At 36.4% G+C, this 17693-nt stretch overlaps 2 protein-coding genes across 2 annotated transcripts; one reads left to right on the plus strand and one right to left on the minus strand.

Annotated features, from left to right (window-relative positions):
• Nucleotides 1–559: 559 nt before the first annotated feature.
• Nucleotides 560–4580, minus strand: LOC125197080 (casein kinase II subunit alpha-2-like). The gene is made up of 10 exons (XM_048095780.1): nucleotides 4352–4580; nucleotides 3646–3775; nucleotides 2961–3155; nucleotides 2299–2456; nucleotides 1841–1931; nucleotides 1660–1725; nucleotides 1228–1310; nucleotides 983–1046; nucleotides 833–901; nucleotides 560–742 (listed from the first exon to the last, which is right to left on the minus strand). The coding sequence occupies exons 1-10, from the start codon at nucleotides 4435–4437 to the stop codon at nucleotides 680–682; spliced, it is 1005 nt and encodes a 334-aa protein (XP_047951737.1). The 5' UTR covers nucleotides 4438–4580; the 3' UTR covers nucleotides 560–679.
• A 9483-nt stretch (nucleotides 4581–14063) lies between these two features.
• LOC125193758 (subtilisin-like protease SBT1.7) lies at nucleotides 14064–16868 on the plus strand. The gene has a single exon (XM_048091629.1). It carries the CDS (start codon nucleotides 14314–14316, stop codon nucleotides 16564–16566), a length of 2253 nt encoding a protein of 750 aa, XP_047947586.1. The 5' UTR covers nucleotides 14064–14313; the 3' UTR covers nucleotides 16567–16868.
• Nucleotides 16869–17693: the final 825 nt, after the last annotated feature.

A 17693-nucleotide genomic window follows, 5' to 3' on the forward strand; every position in this document is an offset into this window, starting at 1 on the left:
ACGACGGTCGGACAACGTGCAATAGGCGTCGTGCGTACATTGAGCGATCACCAGCCGACCTCCAGCTGAACGAGCGTAATAGGCACCCTGGACAACGCCCCTGTTGTGAATGCTCTAAGTGTATGCATACTTTGCGGCATTGGCGGACGTAAGTTTAACTATATGTGTGGGCTTGTTAAATAAATAAAAAAATTGTACACGAAATGGATCATTTCTAATTCGGCATAACATTTTATTTATTGTTATTTTGTAATAAAGTGAAGAGAATAAAGTAAGAGAAAGAAAAAAATTTGAGAAAGTGATTTTTTATATTTAGAAATTTATTATTAAGAGTGAAAAATTAGTAAAATGTGTCACTTGAAGTGGCCATATGGAATAATACAAAAAGTGTAAGCCCCAGGAGCTAAAGATATATTTTGCCTAATAACAATTTTAACCATGATGGTCGTACTACTGCTAGATTATAGTCCGTAAAAGGTAATTAGGAGAGGCAAGCTTTTAAGATAACCACGATTGTTTAAGTTATTGGATTATTGCACAGAACGAGAAGCATGCTCTATGAGATATTAATTCATGCTTGATATTAAAACACAGGTCAAGACAAATTATACAAACACAATTTTTGAAGTCTAACCCAATTGAACTTGCATGTTAAATTACAAGAAAATTATGTTTGCATTCATGGCTGTGTACGCGTGCGGCTATTCTCTGCTGCCCTCACTTGCGAGAAATACGGGTGAGCCTATGAACAAACCACAACAGACTAATTAGCATTCGAGTTAAAGCAGTTGGAGAGTGAAACAAAAATATCCTCAGAGAAAGAATAGCTCACCATAGCCTCTCTGGCGGTGAGCCTATCTTGATGATCGTAGCGCAGGAGTTTGTCAAGGAAATCTATAGCCTGCTACAAAGTGATGAATTTTAAAACACTAAAACAGGATGATACAGGAGAGCCATCGAAAGGAAGAAACGTAGTCATGACCTCTGGTGACACAAGATGCTGATTATCAGAGTTGATGAATTTCGACCAAGGTTTCCTGCTGTGCCTGTCAAATCAAAGGGAGACAACTTTATGATAGGTGCACCAGATGACGAAAAACTAACACCAAGACGAACCATCAAAAGTGATTTCCACCTAAGTTCGAAATTATTTGGTAGTCATTCATTCCAGCAGGCTTGCATTTTTGTTAAAAGAACTCATCAATGTTTATTAGCAATTTAGCATACCTTCCAACCAGAGCTTCAAGTTGAGGATCAAGCTCCAAATGGTATTTATGCAAATAAGCATTCAGCTCATCAGTTCCAAGCACCTGAAAGATAATCTTATATAACATACATTGTTTTGAAGATGACTAGCATATCCATTAAGTATTTTAATGACAGAATACAATGTAGACAAGCTAAATTTATAGATTTGTTTTTTTTATTTTAATAAAAGTTTTTTTCCTAGAAAAGAAACAGATTCATTGCAAAACAGTTATGCATTATAGAACGATGAAATATAGCAAATGTGAATTTATCCCAAAATTCCAAATACAAATACAGTTGCAATCTGAAGGAACATCTAACACAATAAAAGGCATTAAAACCTTAATGATTTGAGGTACATGACATGCTAGAAAATACATGAACTCATAGACTTGGTCAGAATTTTATTACCTTGGCAATTTTCACGAGTTGATCCTGGTTATCATGTCCATAAAAGAAAGGTTCCTTGCGGAAAATCTGCATTTGCACACGAGAAAAAAGTGAGGAAATAAAATATATAAACAAATAAGGCCAAACTATTGAAGATAAATCCTTGGGAGTACAAGAATAGTGACACCATCAGATTTCTCACCATTCCAGCAAACATGCAACCCAAACTCCACATATCCAAAGAATAGTCATAATCTTGCAAATCAACAAGAAGTTCTGGGCCCTTGAAGTATCTGATATATGACACATATATAACAAGAAGAAGTTTATACTTTATAGAGTTAAATACATTATACATAACACAAAATGACGGTCTGCTTGAAGGGAATAAGGAGAAGAGAACAAATTCATCCGTCTTCTGGCTCAGTTGACATACAGCAATCAGACAAACATATGTCAAGAATGGCTTTTTTTTCTTCTTTTTTTTTGTTTTTGATCTACAATTTTTTCTAAGTAGGTATCAAACAGAGTAAACCATAGGCCAGAATAACCATTTAATGAGAGGTCATAAGATGATTTCCAAGTGAACATAAGCAATGGCAACTATCAATTACGTGTTTAAGAAACAAAGCATTCCTTTCCCAAAAATAGCTCTATTACCTTGAAGCAACACGGACATTATATTCCTTTCCGGGGTGATAGAACTCAGCCAGCCCCCAATCAATCAGGCGTAATTTACGCAACTCATGGTCTATCATTACATTATGAGGCTTTACATCTCTGTGCATTATTCCCTGTGAGTGACAATAATCTAGTGCCTGCAGGAAAATAAAGATTTTTACTTTTAACAACAAGAAAGTTCATCATGACATATTCCTTTTTCTGAGCTATCAAAGTATCTATATACCAAGGTTGAACTAGGCTGTCTTGATTTCTTTCATAAGTACATTTTATTCAACTAAATCTACCTACTAGCATGTGTACTCTAAGTGAATGTATCAAAATGGAAGGCTCCATTCTTTTCATTCTCTGTCTTGCTGTTCATTAGGATCAGCTTAAGAAAATTATTTTTCTCGTATCTCAGGAAGGCCTTAATAAAGCTTTACTGTGCCTCCCCCACCCCACCCCCCCAAATAAGACATTTACGAGGAAATAGCTGCAGTGAATACAATCTAATAACCCACAGTGACTCCAATACTCCATACAAATGATACAAAACAAAGATAGATATGGGTATCAGTTATTTGGGGTGAAAATAGATATAATAAGCAGGAGAAACAACCCTAACAATAATTAAGAAAAAATGAGATTTTTCCTCTCACCTTGAGGAGCTCATATATGTAGTAACGTATGTCATAATCCGTCAATGTAGGGTACAAGACTTTAAAATCTGTACTATTCACAAATTCAAATATCAAGCTAGGAGTTTTCGAGTGTTGATCTCTGACAATGTCTAAGAGCTTGACAACATTTGGTCCCCCACGCAAGTTCTGTAGTATTTTGATCTCTCTCTTGATCTACATGTAACCGAAAACTATAAAATTACAAATGCATACTTTGAAATAAGATGCTTAGGTGCATTTCAAATTAATCACAGTCAATACATGATGGCATCCAATAGATCCAAGTATTTTCATTGTTTTATTTAACAATAATATACCTCCAAAGGGCAGAAAAGCACAAAAGGAAAAGTAGTACAGAACAAATCAATACAAAAAGGACTAGCGGAACCACTTATAACTGATTTGCTAGCATTCATGAAAGACATAAGTTCATAAGAAACCTTCACAATGCTATTTTTCTGAAGTCCATTTGATCCAAAATATTTTTTTCACTTCAGGAAAAAGGCCTTTTACTGTATATCCAACTATAAAACTTCGAGAAGTGGGTGGCATTAGCAGATCATTGGAGACATAAGGCCTTTGCAGCAAATTAAAAATCATGTTTCTCTTTGTTTTTTTCATTAACACAAGGCTCCAAAATGGGTAAACACCAAGGAAAACATACCTTTTTCTTCTTAACAGGTTTCAGAATCTTGATTATGCATCGCTCATTGTTGTTCACATTTATACCTTCAAAAACTTCACTGTATTTCCCCCTTCCAACTTTGCGAACAACCTCATAATCATCTTGGTCGCTGAGAAGTAAAGAAAATAAATAAATTTAGAGACATCAAGCATCAACTCCAAGTTAAAGAACAATATTCTAATGGCTTCATCCACACTAATACTTCACTCTACAAACACAGATGACAAAGGACGCAATTCTCCTTAATCGCTCCTCTCTAATAGCATAAGCATTAAACAATAACCTTGTGATATTGTATCAAACCAAATAATTGGGTAAATGAGATAATATTATACTATGATCGAAACGCAGCAGAAATGAAATAATGAATGAAACGCAGTAGACACACTCTGATTGCATTATTCTAAGGATATCAGCACTCTTCCCGTTTTCAAATTTTATTTTCAAATTCTTCCATGAATTAGATATACATCAATCAAATTAGAAAGACTAAAACACATTCATATATTAAAAATTCGTCCACCAATTCAGATTCATTAAATCTCTTCTACTACTATGCAATCACAAACGAAACATACTATCATCAACACAATTCATAAATCCATTTCCAATACGCAATTAACACAGCTAATACGATTAATTAGGGAATAGAAGTAGCAAAAAATCACAATTATCAACTGCATACCCCCACTGCACAGTTAGGTTTTCGTAATCCCAGTATTCCCTGGGGCGCAGCACATTTACATCGGTGTACACTCGTGCTTTCGACATCACCGCGACTTAGATCTCCGGCCGTACGGATTCGTCGATCTATGTGAGAAATACAAGGACGCGGATTACAGAGCAGTCGGCGCAAGCTAGCGCCAAGACGATGGCGCAGAATAGCGAGATACAGATATTAATCCGGAGTAGTGCGCCACCGGCTTACTCAGCTTTAAATTGAAAATAGCTCGGATTTTTTACGGGTAATTGTAATTTTTACTTTTATGTTTGTGGATTATTTTTAAAATTCATTTTTAGATATTTCCATAGCTATTTACTGGAGTACTTAATTTATATACTTACCAATTTATGAAATTTATATACAGTGAAAAATGTTATAGTATTACATACTACCTCCGTCTCCCAAATATTGGCACACTTTGACCCGACACGAGTTATAAGAAATGTAATGGAAAGTGAGTTGAAAAAGTTGGTAGGATATAGGCACTACTTTTAAAGTATTAGTTTTATAATAAAATGTGAGTATGAATGAGTTAGTGGAATATGGAGTCCACTACCAAAAATGGTACTACTAAAGTATGTTAAACTTTCAGGGACGAACCGAAATTATAAACTGTGTCAAACATTTAGGAACGCGGGTAGTATTTATATGAACATTATGAATAAATTGGGCATTAATTTGTAGGAAATTTATAATTAATAAAGTTAATAAGAATTTATGAGATAAACTAAATGTATAAAGAAAAATAGTACTCCTGCTCAGAAAAGTTATATGGTATGAAAGTTACTCTCTTCTTTCAAAAAAATATGTGCACTTTTAATTGTTGTCCTATCCCATAAATTTCTTCATGTGAATATAAGTCCTTATGATTTCGTTACAACTGTCATAAACTACCTTTACTTAGATATATCATATATGACATGTGATATAAAATTTAAAAATAATTTATAAATGTACTCATACATATATATACTCCAATCTTGAGAACTCTTTCTAAAATGAGACTGTTAAATCCAATCTTGACGTTTGTAATATAAAATGGATGGTGTAAATTTATGTCCACATCCATAATTAATGGATGGTGTAAATTTATGTCCACATCCATAATTACAAAGTCAAGTTTGATCGACAAGAGATTTAAAAAATGGAGTAGAAAGTGGATGGAAAAGATTATTAGAAGGTGTATCCTATTTTTATATAGTATTAGTTTTTTAGTGAAATAAAGTTAGTGAGATGTGGAGAGTTCATTATCAAAAATTAGTAAAAAAAATAAATGAGACATTTACTAGTGAATGCGCGAAAATGGCAAAATAAGACGATTATTGATAGACAGAGAGAGTATATATTAATGTTAATGTTTGGTATGGTAGATATAGATGAAGTTGATTAATGTTTGGTATGGTAAAAAAATAAATGAGACATTTACTAGTGAATGCGCGAAAATGGCAAAATAAGATGATTATTGATAGACAGAAGGAGTATATATTAATGTTATATGTTTGGTATGGTAAATATAGATGAGTTAATTATTTTTTCTCTTCTAAAATATCTTTAAATTTGATATATTTTCTAAAAATGAAACATCACCACAGTTGTTATAATATATCTGTACTGATTCATGCGCAAAATCAATATCTATCATAATTTCAAATGTCATGAGTAGGGGAGTGATCAATTGCTAACTAATCATTTAATTGTTAACTACAACTAATTTAAGGCCATAGGATTTTAGAAAATATAACGCTCCCTGTCATGAGTATATATGTATATCTATTTTAGGGAGGTGAATAACTGTTAACTAATTACCAATTCAAAATTAAGTGGTTGATATAATGACAAGTGGATTATATTTTAAATTTAAATGAGTATTAAATAAAATTAAAGGGTATTAATATCAATTCACTCTTATTAAAATTATCCTAAAACTTTAAATTTACGTAACTCTCTCAATTCAAATTATTTTCCCCCAAATAATATATCAAATTAAAGGTAATTTTATAAGGATTCTAATGAGATTTCAATTGCATATGTTCCGACGATGTTTCGATGATGAAATTTGATGATTTTTATTTCAGTTTTCGTATATGTTGATAAGCATATTTTTATCAACAAATACATCAAAAAATCTCAATAGAATGCAGGTAAAATCTCAATATAATGCATGTGAAATCTCAATAAAACTGTGTTGATATTTTGTCTACTATTTATTGAGATTCGTAAGATTTAATCTCATCCACTCATTTTGAAATCTAATGGTGGAGATTTGGTCTTGATTTTGGATTATAATGCTATAAGCAATTGAAGATGACCCATTAATTTTACACTCCTTGTATAATAATACTCTGTTCGTTATATAGAAATACACTAATTGGGGTTGGCATGGCTTTTAATGTCATTGTCTAAAGGATAATACTCACTCTGATCTAAGTGATTCGAGGCGTTTATTTTTTACATGTAATTTAAGAAAAACGTATCGGTGAAGTAAATAAAAATAAAATAAAGTAGAAGAAGAAAGAGAAAATAAAGTAAGTGAAGTTAAATGTTTTATTTTTAGCTTTAAAGGAAAACTAGTATTTTACACCTGCTATGCACGGACAAAGATGTTTTCGAAATTGATGTTAGTTTGTATATGACTGAAACAAAATTAGAAATAATATCATTATATTACAATTATAAACAAAAATCGTACTAGCATATAATAGCAATGAACAAAATAATAGTAAAATTTAAGTTATATAAGAATTAAAAGGGATATTGGCATATAATATCATGGAACTTTCAAAAAATTAGGTTTTTCCCACGAACTTTGAAATTGGCAAATAATATCACGAACATTGTCCCGAGTTTGTTATTTCCCACTAATGAAAATTTTTCGGCTATATTAATAGATTGAAGAACAATTGGCATATAATATCATGGAACTTTCAAAAAATTGTGTTTTTCTACGAACTTTGAAATTGACAAATAATATCACGAACTTTGTCCCGAGTTTGTTATTTCCCACTAATGAAAATTTTTCGGCTATATTAATAGATTGAAGAACAATTCTGAAGGGTGTGCTTCAAGAAAAACTATCTTCAAATATTGAAAAACTTGAAGCTCTCGAAGTTGTTATCGACAAATTTCAAAAAACATTCATAAAATAAAATTATTTGCCGGAATTTTTTATGGGAAAAACCTTTTTTTTTTTAAAGTTTCACGATATTAATTAAAAATATATATAAATCAATATTGAAACATACTAATAAATTTGAATATAATATTTAAAACGTGAAATATATGATATGACTTAAAGTAGATTAAATAAACTATCAATCTCATTCTTGTAACTAAAATCTTTAATCATCTCTAAACTCTTCTGTGGCCCGAGAATGCAGCAAAACCACCATAGCCAACATGTGATGCTTTTTGGCCCACCAGATCATTGCATATAATAATAATGAACAAAATTAGTAATAAAAATTAAGTTATGGTGAAGTATAGATATATAGTTGATTCACTTTTTATTAGTACTAAAAATACCTGTAAGTATATAAGGTAGATCTAGTATAGCTAAAGGTTAGTATCGGGATATCGAACACGGAAAATATAATCGCAACTGGCTATTATGTATTAAGCGTCAAATACTATTTAGAAAAACAAGAGAATTTTGAATTTTTGAAAATAAAAACTATTAAAAACAAGAAAACAACTAATTGCAATTAAATCACAAAGATAAAGTATGAGAGATAAGAGAATTCTAGGGATGTGTGTTCACAATTATGGTTATACAAATTCCAACTACAATACCCTAGCACAGTTTATACTTTGGAAGGACGAGTCACCTAGCTTATGCTCATGCGATGCAAACGTTGATTACTAACATTAGGGTTGTCAATCCTAACACTTAACTCCATAAAACTCCTAAGACCCTTAAAAAGTCCTCACTCTCAATTAACAGTGTCGTTTTAAAGAAAGTTAATTGTAGTGTCTACTAAGTGGACCTAACTCGCTAGAACTCTCTCACAGTTATGAAGCAAGTTATGTTGGATAAACACAGAATGTGCCACTCAGACGTTAAGCGTCAAAAATAACTTAGGGAAAAAACAAAGTAAAAACAAAACGAATATTAAATAGGAAAAAGAAATTGTATAAACCAATAAAAGTTACTAACACATCCAAACAATCCTATAAATTTAGTTAGACATAATTGAATAAGCTAAAAACATAGATTGAAGTGAAGACAAAATAACCATAAGTGCCAAAGCAAATAAAACCCAAAGGTTGAATCCTTGTAGCTCTTTGATGATCTCTTGCTTCTTTCTTCAACCCCTTGCACAATGAAGAATTCTCAAATTTATGATATGGAAGTAATTGCCAAAAGCAGATGAAAGATTAGGGTTGGAGGAGGAGCTATGAAAACTCCCTTTTTTTGTGGGCAATGAAAGGGTGAATTCTATGAATTAGGTTATGGGATATATATAGGCTTGAGAAGGATTAAATTTGGTAAAAAGTCTCCTCCAAGGAAAGATGGAATTTTCGTTCCCCATCGTAGAAGGAAAAGATTTGGCTTCACAAGGTAATATCTTATTTCCTTCTTTAAATTTCCGGCTAGACTGCATTTGACAGCTTTGCGCGACTTTGGTAGAACGGTCATAACTCTCTCCAAAAAACTCCGATTGAGGTGATCTTGGTACCAACGCAAAGCTATTTCCAAGATGAAGAGAATGACATGTAGAACATCCTGATCGGACTTCAGGATCACCGGAAAATTGAGTTTGAACACAGCTGTCGTGCGCCGCGTTTCTGTGGTGGGCCGCCGCACCTTGACCGGCGGTCGCCGCGTAGAGATGCCCAAGGTTTTCGGTTTAGGGTTTAGGGTTTCTGTGGTGGGCCGCCGCACCTTAACCGCAGAACCGTAACTGCCGGTTCCGGTTCCAAACCGGAACCGTGACTTTTTTCTTGAACAGGAACCGCCATATTTTGAACCGTGGGCCAGTTCTGGTTTCAAATTTTACGAACCGAAACCATGTCGGAACCGTGAAAAGATGTCGGAAAACTGTGAAACCGAGCCGGAACCGCGAAAAAACGCCGGAAACCGACGGTTCGGAACCGTGCAAAACCGTAAAAAATCACCGGAAAACCGGCGGTTTCAAACCGGAACTGGACCCGCCGGTTTTTGAACCGGGACCGTGAAATAGCCTCACGGTTCGGTTCCGGTTCCACATTTCCCAAAACCGGAACCGCCGGTTTACGAACCGTGGGCATGTCTATCGCCGCGCATCAATCAGAAGCTTCTGACTTCTTGTGGCGGTCCACGCACTTCCCGGAGGCCGCCGGAAGTGTTGCGGCGGTCGTCGGAATCTACTTGAAATTCCAGATTTCTAACTTTCGCGTTTTGACTCCCTTTTTAGGCTCAAAAATGTACATTGCTCACAAAACATGTCAAAACACCAAAATAGATAAATTATGCAAATAATGGACATGTAATATAACTTTGACATTAAAAACGGGCCAAATAATGACTTTAAAATAGTGCAAAATCCGAGCATATCAATACTATAAATTAATATTGAGATGTAATAAAATTAAAATAATTAATCACAAAATATAATATTCATAACATTAAATCATAGATAAAAAGAACTATCAACCTCAAAATCTTCAATCATCTGTAAAACCATTTCTATGGCAACCGAAAATGCATCAAAATCAGCACAACCATATGCTGCTTTTGGCCCACCTGATCATGGATACAAAGTATTATTGAAATCAATCGAGCAAAGATTTCTAATGGATAAAGAGTTTCCTACTCTTTCATCCACATAAATCTCAATATCATGTGTCCTTATCCAATGTTTGAAACAAATAAACTCAAGTTCAGATTCCCAAGCCTTTATGCAAAGGGGTTTTGCTCAAGCTAAATTGGAATATGATGAGGTTTCGTTTAGTAGGATTTTATAAGCACAGCACCATCACTGAAACATACTTCTACCAGATACAGCTCCTTTAGTTACACAACCCGCAACTACTGTATATGTAATTTGGACAATACAAAATAGAATACAACACTGATAATTAACTTAGAACATAAAGAAATATAGTTTCAAAGTTCTTTTTTTATGAGCGGTTCTTATAGGATCGTGACCCTACACATATATTTCGTCGGTTTAATACTACTATAAATTTAATCTTTTGTTTGGCATTTTACTAGCTATGCGCCATATGAATTTAATATAATGCGTGTGTATCATCGATGGTGAACAATATGAATTTTAATATAAAATAATAAATAAAAGAGATAGAGGACAAATGAATCTCTTCAATAAAAATAGAGTAAAAATGTATCGATTCAAAATGAAAATGTATAGCAAATAGAACTATTGGTTGTGAGCATGAAACGTACTTCCTTTGCAATTTCTAGCTAGCGGTGCCTAAAGTTGACAGTATTCAATTAATTTTTAATATTTAACTGATATAGAAATAAAAATGAAGATCTTGCATGGATGCTTCCTCCATTGATCAATAATCATAATATGCCAAAAAGGTCCCAGCTGTCCCTCAAAATGAAATAACATGGGAAGAGATCATTGAAAACCTTGTTTGAGAAATTAAACATGAGTTAATATATCAAAATATTCATTGTGATCATAATGATAAAAAAATAATTACTGCTAATATATATATTCATTTTACTAACAAAATAATTTAAGTTACGTTTGGACTTCCACATCTGAATACCTAGTGTTAATAAATTATAGATCCGTGCCAAAATTACTTATAATTTAAAGACCAGTCTTAGTATTGTTTAATTATGTTTTTGTGACGATGTATCTTGGCTAGCCTCTAGAATACCAAGTTTAGATGTATCCTATAATAAAATATCTCGCTTTCATCCATGCACCTAATATAATCCTAATAAATCTTATTATGACTTATTCCGTACTACCCCTGTCCCAAAAAATTGACTAATTTTACTATTTTGGGATGTTCACCAAAATTAGATCAATTCTAATATGAAAAGTTTTAAACAAATACTACTAACGTACACATCTTAGATATGGACCCAACAATCCACTAACATTATTTTCACCACATTTTTGCGCACTCTATCATCTTACTTTACCAATTGTTCAGTTAATTTTTAACTTTAATATATTTTTTTTTATAGACGGAGGTAGTATTAAATATCATTTATCATATTATTCAACAAACCGAACCTTACCCAATGTCTTGCTATCTTGGCAGTTTGCCTCAAAAGTCAGTTCATAAATTACAAAGAAAAGCAATAAATGAAATAGGGATATAGAATATAAATCATAATATGAGGTAGAATAAATGATAGATTGAAAATGCACGATATATCATTTTCTAACATATGGTCACTCTACCACCACATGTGGTCACTCTACTAGACTACTACTAATCTAACTCCACATCCAACAAGAATAGTTATTAAATACGATCTTGATTTTAAAGAAAAAATCCAATTAAAAATATTAATTTACTAATTTCTAGTTAGTAGGATATAGGAGTTGCATAAACCAGTGTTTGTTTGTAGATTTTATTTTTTATTGTTTATTTTTTATAGGTAGTAGTATAAACTACGTGTGACGGTGGATGATAGGGGACCATTGTTTTACTCAGGGGTGGTTCGGTACGGTATATCGTACCGGGAGTGCCATATCGTATACCGTACCGAAAATTACGGTATGACAAAAACCATACCGATACCGTACCGTAAGTTTCGGTATACCGGAGTTCGGTATACCGGAAATTCGGTATGGCAGTTTTCCATACCGTTACCATACCGTGTTATCGGTATACCGTATCGCATTTCGGTATACCGTACTTTTGCGGTATACCGAACTGCGATATGGCATTCCGATATACCGTTATACCGTGTTTTGCGGTACGGCATACCGTTATACCATTATATCGTGAAAAAATCTATTATATCCAAAATATTAAAAAAAAATCTTGTTTTCAACTACTTCAAAAAATAGGATTCCCAATTTTGATTCTTTTATTTTTGTATAATAAAAATTCTTATTTTTTAAAACTTAGTTTAAATATAACATATATAAATATATATTTATATTATATATATATATATCAATCGGTATACCGGTATACCACGGTATACCGAAGCATCGGTATATACCGAATCTTCGGTATACCGCGGTATGGGAAATCTAATACCGTTACCGTACCGATCTCTATCGGTAAGGTATCATACCGTACCAAAAACTACGGTATACCGAAAAAACGATATTTTCGGTATTTTTTCAGTACGGTAAGTCCGGTATTCCGGTATTTCGGTATAATTCTCCAGCCCTAGTTTTACTATCAAATTGGGCTACGCAAAAACTTCATGCTAAAGGCCACATATTACGACATCACAGCCGCTCATATTTCCAAGTGCTATTGATATTGACAAAAATCAGAGTTAAAATGTTCGAGATTATATCCAAATTTCGTAACCAACCTATTTTTTCCCTTACTCTAAAGTTCTTCACGTGAACCTTTCCTCTGCCTTTTCCCGTGAAATATGATCATTATTACTCTCATATGTTATGCTCACATCTTTCTTCCTTTTTTTAATAGGGAAATTTTTTATTTCTACTCTACATTTATCAGTTCCAAAAAATGCTTCCATTTGATTTTTAAATGAGATTTTGCAATAAATCAACTTCATTTAGACTGACGAAGATTGTGATAATTGGAATTGGGGTAGTAACGTTTTTTAGAAGGTTCTTGTTTGGTACATGAATAAGTTAAGAAGGGATTCCAAGAAACAAATTAAATATCATAATCTATATTTTCTTATGTGGATGTGGGTAAGTACGGACAATAATTTTTGTTTTTTTGTTGATGGTGTTCTTAATAATGACATTCAAGTACATATTCATCAAATACTCATCAATAATGTTTCATACTATTAATAAGTAAATTTTAATTTTTAGTGTGGACAAGTTGTGCTCACTTTAATTATGGCAACTCAACCCCATAATGCTACATATCTAGACTCTATTACTATATATTATAACCTATATTTGTAAGGTAAAACATTTATCTCAACAATATAATTTCATTTACGTGTCTATAATAGCAGAAAAAGAAACCTAAAACTACTGAAAAGAAAGAAAAAAACACAGCATAAGTAAAGATGGTTGTACTACTAAAAATCCAAGTGTATTAATGACATAAAAAGCCTAATTAGAGCAACATCTGGATCGAATTTCCGATAAAAGGGCATATTGTTTGTGACATCAACGTATGAGACAGTTGAAAGTGTGATTCACTACTAATACAAGAAAGCAATTAATTGCAGTGCAGAACTTGTTTGAGACGTCAATTAGCATTAACACAAGAAAGCAATATATTACTAGTAAAAGAAAAGGAGAGGAGATATTTTGTTTTGTAGGTTAGAATTTGAAAGCGGTTCCACGTCTCTCAACAATTTACAGCAACCCGTGACCAAATAAACTTGATATTCAAGATTTCGTTTTTTTCTTTTTTTGTAGAAGTTGGTCATCTGCATTAGAATGAGTTGGAAAAAACAAGGAATCATCAACTTTTGTGGTCGTCCATCTCTTTATTGTGTATTAGAGTGGGAAAAGAGTGTGTTTGTGGTAGAATAATTTGTAAAAGGCTGTGCACACGTGAACAAAGGTAAATAATTTACATGCATCATCTGTGTTTATAGATAAGCATAGGGAGACGTCTCTCTCTACTTGCCAAGCTTTGTTTTCATTTCTTATTTAGTTTTTTTGTTGCAAATTTGCAATTCAAATCCAATCATGCATATAAACACGACAACAAGGAACCGTCCCCACTAACTCGAACTCCTCACCCGGTTTCACACCAGCTGTAGTGTGTGTATACTAATTTAGCAACATCCTCCTCCTCCACCACCACCACTCACCCAAACTAATCCACCAATGGCGATTGGATTTAAATTTCTTCCGGCAATCAGAATCCTGCTTCTTCTTCTGGCCGTAGCTGCGGAGAAGGAGACCTACATTGTCCACATGGCCAAGTCGGAGATGCCGGGGGAGTTCGTGGACCACACGCGCTGGTACGACGCGTCGCTGAAATCGGTATCCGGCGAGGCGGAGATGCTCTACACCTACACCAACGTGGTCCACGGATTCTCCACCCGCCTCACCCCCGACGAGGCCCGCTCCATGGAGGCCCGACCCGGTATCCTCTCGGTCCTACCCGAATCCCGATACGAGCTCCACACCACCCGGACCCCTTCCTTCCTCGGCCTCGACCAAAACGCCGCGATGTTTCCCCAATCCGACTCCGCCAGTGACGTCATCGTCGGAGTTCTCGACACCGGCGTCTGGCCGGAGAGTCCGAGCTTCGACGACACCGGTTTCTCCGCCGTGCCGACTTCGTGGAGAGGCGAATGCGAGATCGGGACCAATTTCACCAAATCCAACTGCAATAAGAAATTGATCGGAGCGAGGTTTTTCGCCAGAGGATACGAGGCCACGCTCGGCCCGATCGACGAGACGAAGGAGTCGAGATCGCCGCGCGACGACGACGGTCACGGCACGCACACTTCCACCACCGCCGCCGGATCTGTCGTCTCCGGCGCAAGCTTGTTCGGATACGCCGCCGGCACGGCCCGCGGGATGGCCCCGCGAGCGAGGATCGCCGCTTACAAAGTCTGCTGGATCGGCGGCTGCTTCAGCTCCGATATTCTAGCCGCCTTGGATAAAGCTATCGACGATAACGTTAATGTGCTCTCGCTCTCTCTCGGCGGCGGAATGTCCGATTTCTTCAGAGACAGCGTCGCCATCGGAGCTTTCGCCGCCATGGAGAAGGGGATCCTCGTGTCCTGCTCCGCCGGAAACGCCGGCCCTACCTCCTACAGCCTCTCCAACGTCGCGCCGTGGATTACAACCGTCGGCGCTGGGACGCTCGACCGCGATTTCCCGGCGTTCGTCAGCCTCGGCAACGGGAAGAACTTCTCCGGCGTGTCTCTGTTCAAAGGCGGCGCATTGCCGGGGAAATTGCTCCCCTTCGTCTACGCCGGAAATGTGAGCAATGCTAGCGACGGCAATTTATGTATGACCGGATCTCTAATTCCGGAAAAGGTGCGCGGGAAAATCGTGCTGTGCGACCGCGGCGTGAATCCTAGGGTTCAGAAGGGGTCCGTGGTGAAGGACGCCGGAGGCCTCGGCATGGTTTTAGCCAACACCGCCGCGAATGGCGACGAATTAGTGGCGGACGCGCACTTACTCCCCGCCACCACCGTCGGCGAAACCACCGCGAAAGAAATCAAGGAATACTTATTCTCAGATCCCAATCCAACAGCAACGGTTCTCTTCGAGGGGACGAAAGTCGGAATCGAGCCGTCTCCAGTAGTCGCGGCTTTCAGCTCGCGAGGGCCGAACTCGATCACGCCGCAGATTCTGAAGCCGGACCTGATCGCGCCAGGTGTCAACATCCTAGCCGGCTGGTCAGGAGCGGTCGGCCCCACCGGCTTAGCCGAGGACGCGCGGCGCGTGGGCTTCAACATCATCTCCGGCACCTCAATGTCGTGCCCCCACGTCAGCGGCTTGGCGGCTCTCCTCAAAGCGGCTCACCCGGACTGGAGCCCCGCCGCGATCAGATCCGCGCTGATGACGACGGCTTACACGGCTTACAAAAACGGGAAAGTGATCCAAGACGTCTCCACGGGAAAACCGTCAACGGCGTTCGATCACGGCGCCGGACACGTGGACCCCGTATCAGCCCTTAATCCGGGGCTGGTCTACGATTTGGACGCTGAGGATTACTTGAATTTCCTATGCGCGTTGAACTACACCGCCAGCCAGATCAACAGCCTCGCGAGGCGGAACTTCAGCTGCGTGGCGGGTAAATCGTATAGTGTGAATGACCTAAATTACCCCTCCTTCGCAGTCAGCCTCGACACACGTGGCGGTGTGGTCAAGCACAAGAGAACTTTGACCAACGTGGGCCCGCCCGGGGCCTACAAGGTCTCCGTGGCGTCAGATGATTCGGTAAAGATCGCGGTGGAGCCGCAGAGTTTGACTTTTGGTCAAAGCAATGAGAAGAAATCGTATTCTGTGACGTTCACGGCGGGGGCGATGCCGGCGAATGCCAACGGATTTGGCCGGATTGAGTGGTCGGACGGGAAGCGTGTGGTGGGGAGTCCGGTGGCGGTCAGTTGGGTTTAGATGGGAAGAAAGATTAAGAAGTGATTGCTCGCACAAAGAGTGTGGGTTTTGTTTGCTTAATTAAATTAAATTAAATTAAACTATAGTCTCTGTGTCTGGTGTTTAAATTGTTGTTGGGCTTTTTATTTATTAAAGTTTGTTTTAGTATGGGGCAGGACGTGGGAAATTGAAAATATTGGGAAGATTAAGATTAAGGTGTTTGATTTCTTGATAAGTGTACAGTTCTTGGATGTCACACACATGCCGTCATGTATCATGGTACTACTATATTATAATCTGAAATGGACAACTTATTTCTTCCATCTAGTTTTTTGAGTTTTTTTCAATCTTTTCTTACCATAGGAATTGAGGAATCCTTTTAAACGAAAAGATTGGTGGTGACATTACAAAGTTTGGAGGTAAATTGAGGAATCCAGAATAGTGCATTTATAAATCGGATATCAATAATTGTTGGTGACAAAAATTTGTCGGGAAATGTGGGCACAGGGACAAGATTTGAACTATTGAATGTGTGCTATGGTCATCTGCATATTGTGTCTTAGATTCTTTCACATTGAAATTATAGCTATATAGTGATGATATTTGAGTGGTTGAGGGGAAAAAGAAAATAAATGATTCTAGTGGAGATGGATATATGGAGGAGCACATGGGTTAGTGACTGTCTCTCACAGGTCACCAATGTTTGATCACAATCCAAAACATTACCCTAAAAAAACTGCATCCATACCATAATATGCTTTATATAGATATTTATATTGTGATAGTATTTAAAACTATTCTAGATTTCTTGAAGATATGAACATTGTGGAGGTTATGATTCCTCATGTGCAGGAGTAAACTCTTGCCTGCTAGTACTTTTCAGAGAAAAAAAATGGAAGATTGATTGGCAAAGAAACTTATCAATTGATACAAAAGTGTATAAACATATAATGGTCTATGATGTGAGCTTTTTTACACCGTAAACATGGATATACTTCATTTTATTAGTAACAAAAATAAAAATATTCTACTTTGGAAGACTTCTACCATAGAGCTTCCCGATTTGGGGAGCTCTTTTTTTAAAAGCCAACTTTGTAAGAGACACATGAGCCTCATGCATCTTTCTCTAATGAATCACATGAAGGTCA

This window comes from Salvia hispanica, chromosome 6 (genome assembly GCF_023119035.1).
Source record: "Salvia hispanica cultivar TCC Black 2014 chromosome 6, UniMelb_Shisp_WGS_1.0, whole genome shotgun sequence".
Taxonomy (NCBI): Eukaryota; Viridiplantae; Streptophyta; class Magnoliopsida; order Lamiales; family Lamiaceae; genus Salvia; species Salvia hispanica.

Excerpts from the sequence above, each read along its gene's own strand:
- LOC125197080 (XM_048095780.1), bottom strand. The coding sequence starts at position 4,437 with ATGTCGAAAGCACGAGTGTACACCGATGTAAATGTGCTGCGCCCCAGG. Across the intron at positions 3,776-4,351 it reads AACCTAACTGTGCAGTGGGG|CGACCAAGATGATTATGAGG; the intron begins GTATGCAGTTGA and ends TTTACTTCTCAG. Across the intron at positions 1,047-1,227 it reads CTTGAAGCTCTGGTTGGAAG|GCACAGCAGGAAACCTTGGT; the intron begins GTATGCTAAATT and ends TTGATTTGACAG.
- LOC125193758 (XM_048091629.1), top strand. The coding sequence starts at position 14,314 with ATGGCGATTGGATTTAAATTTCTTCCGGCAATCAGAATCCTGCTTCTT.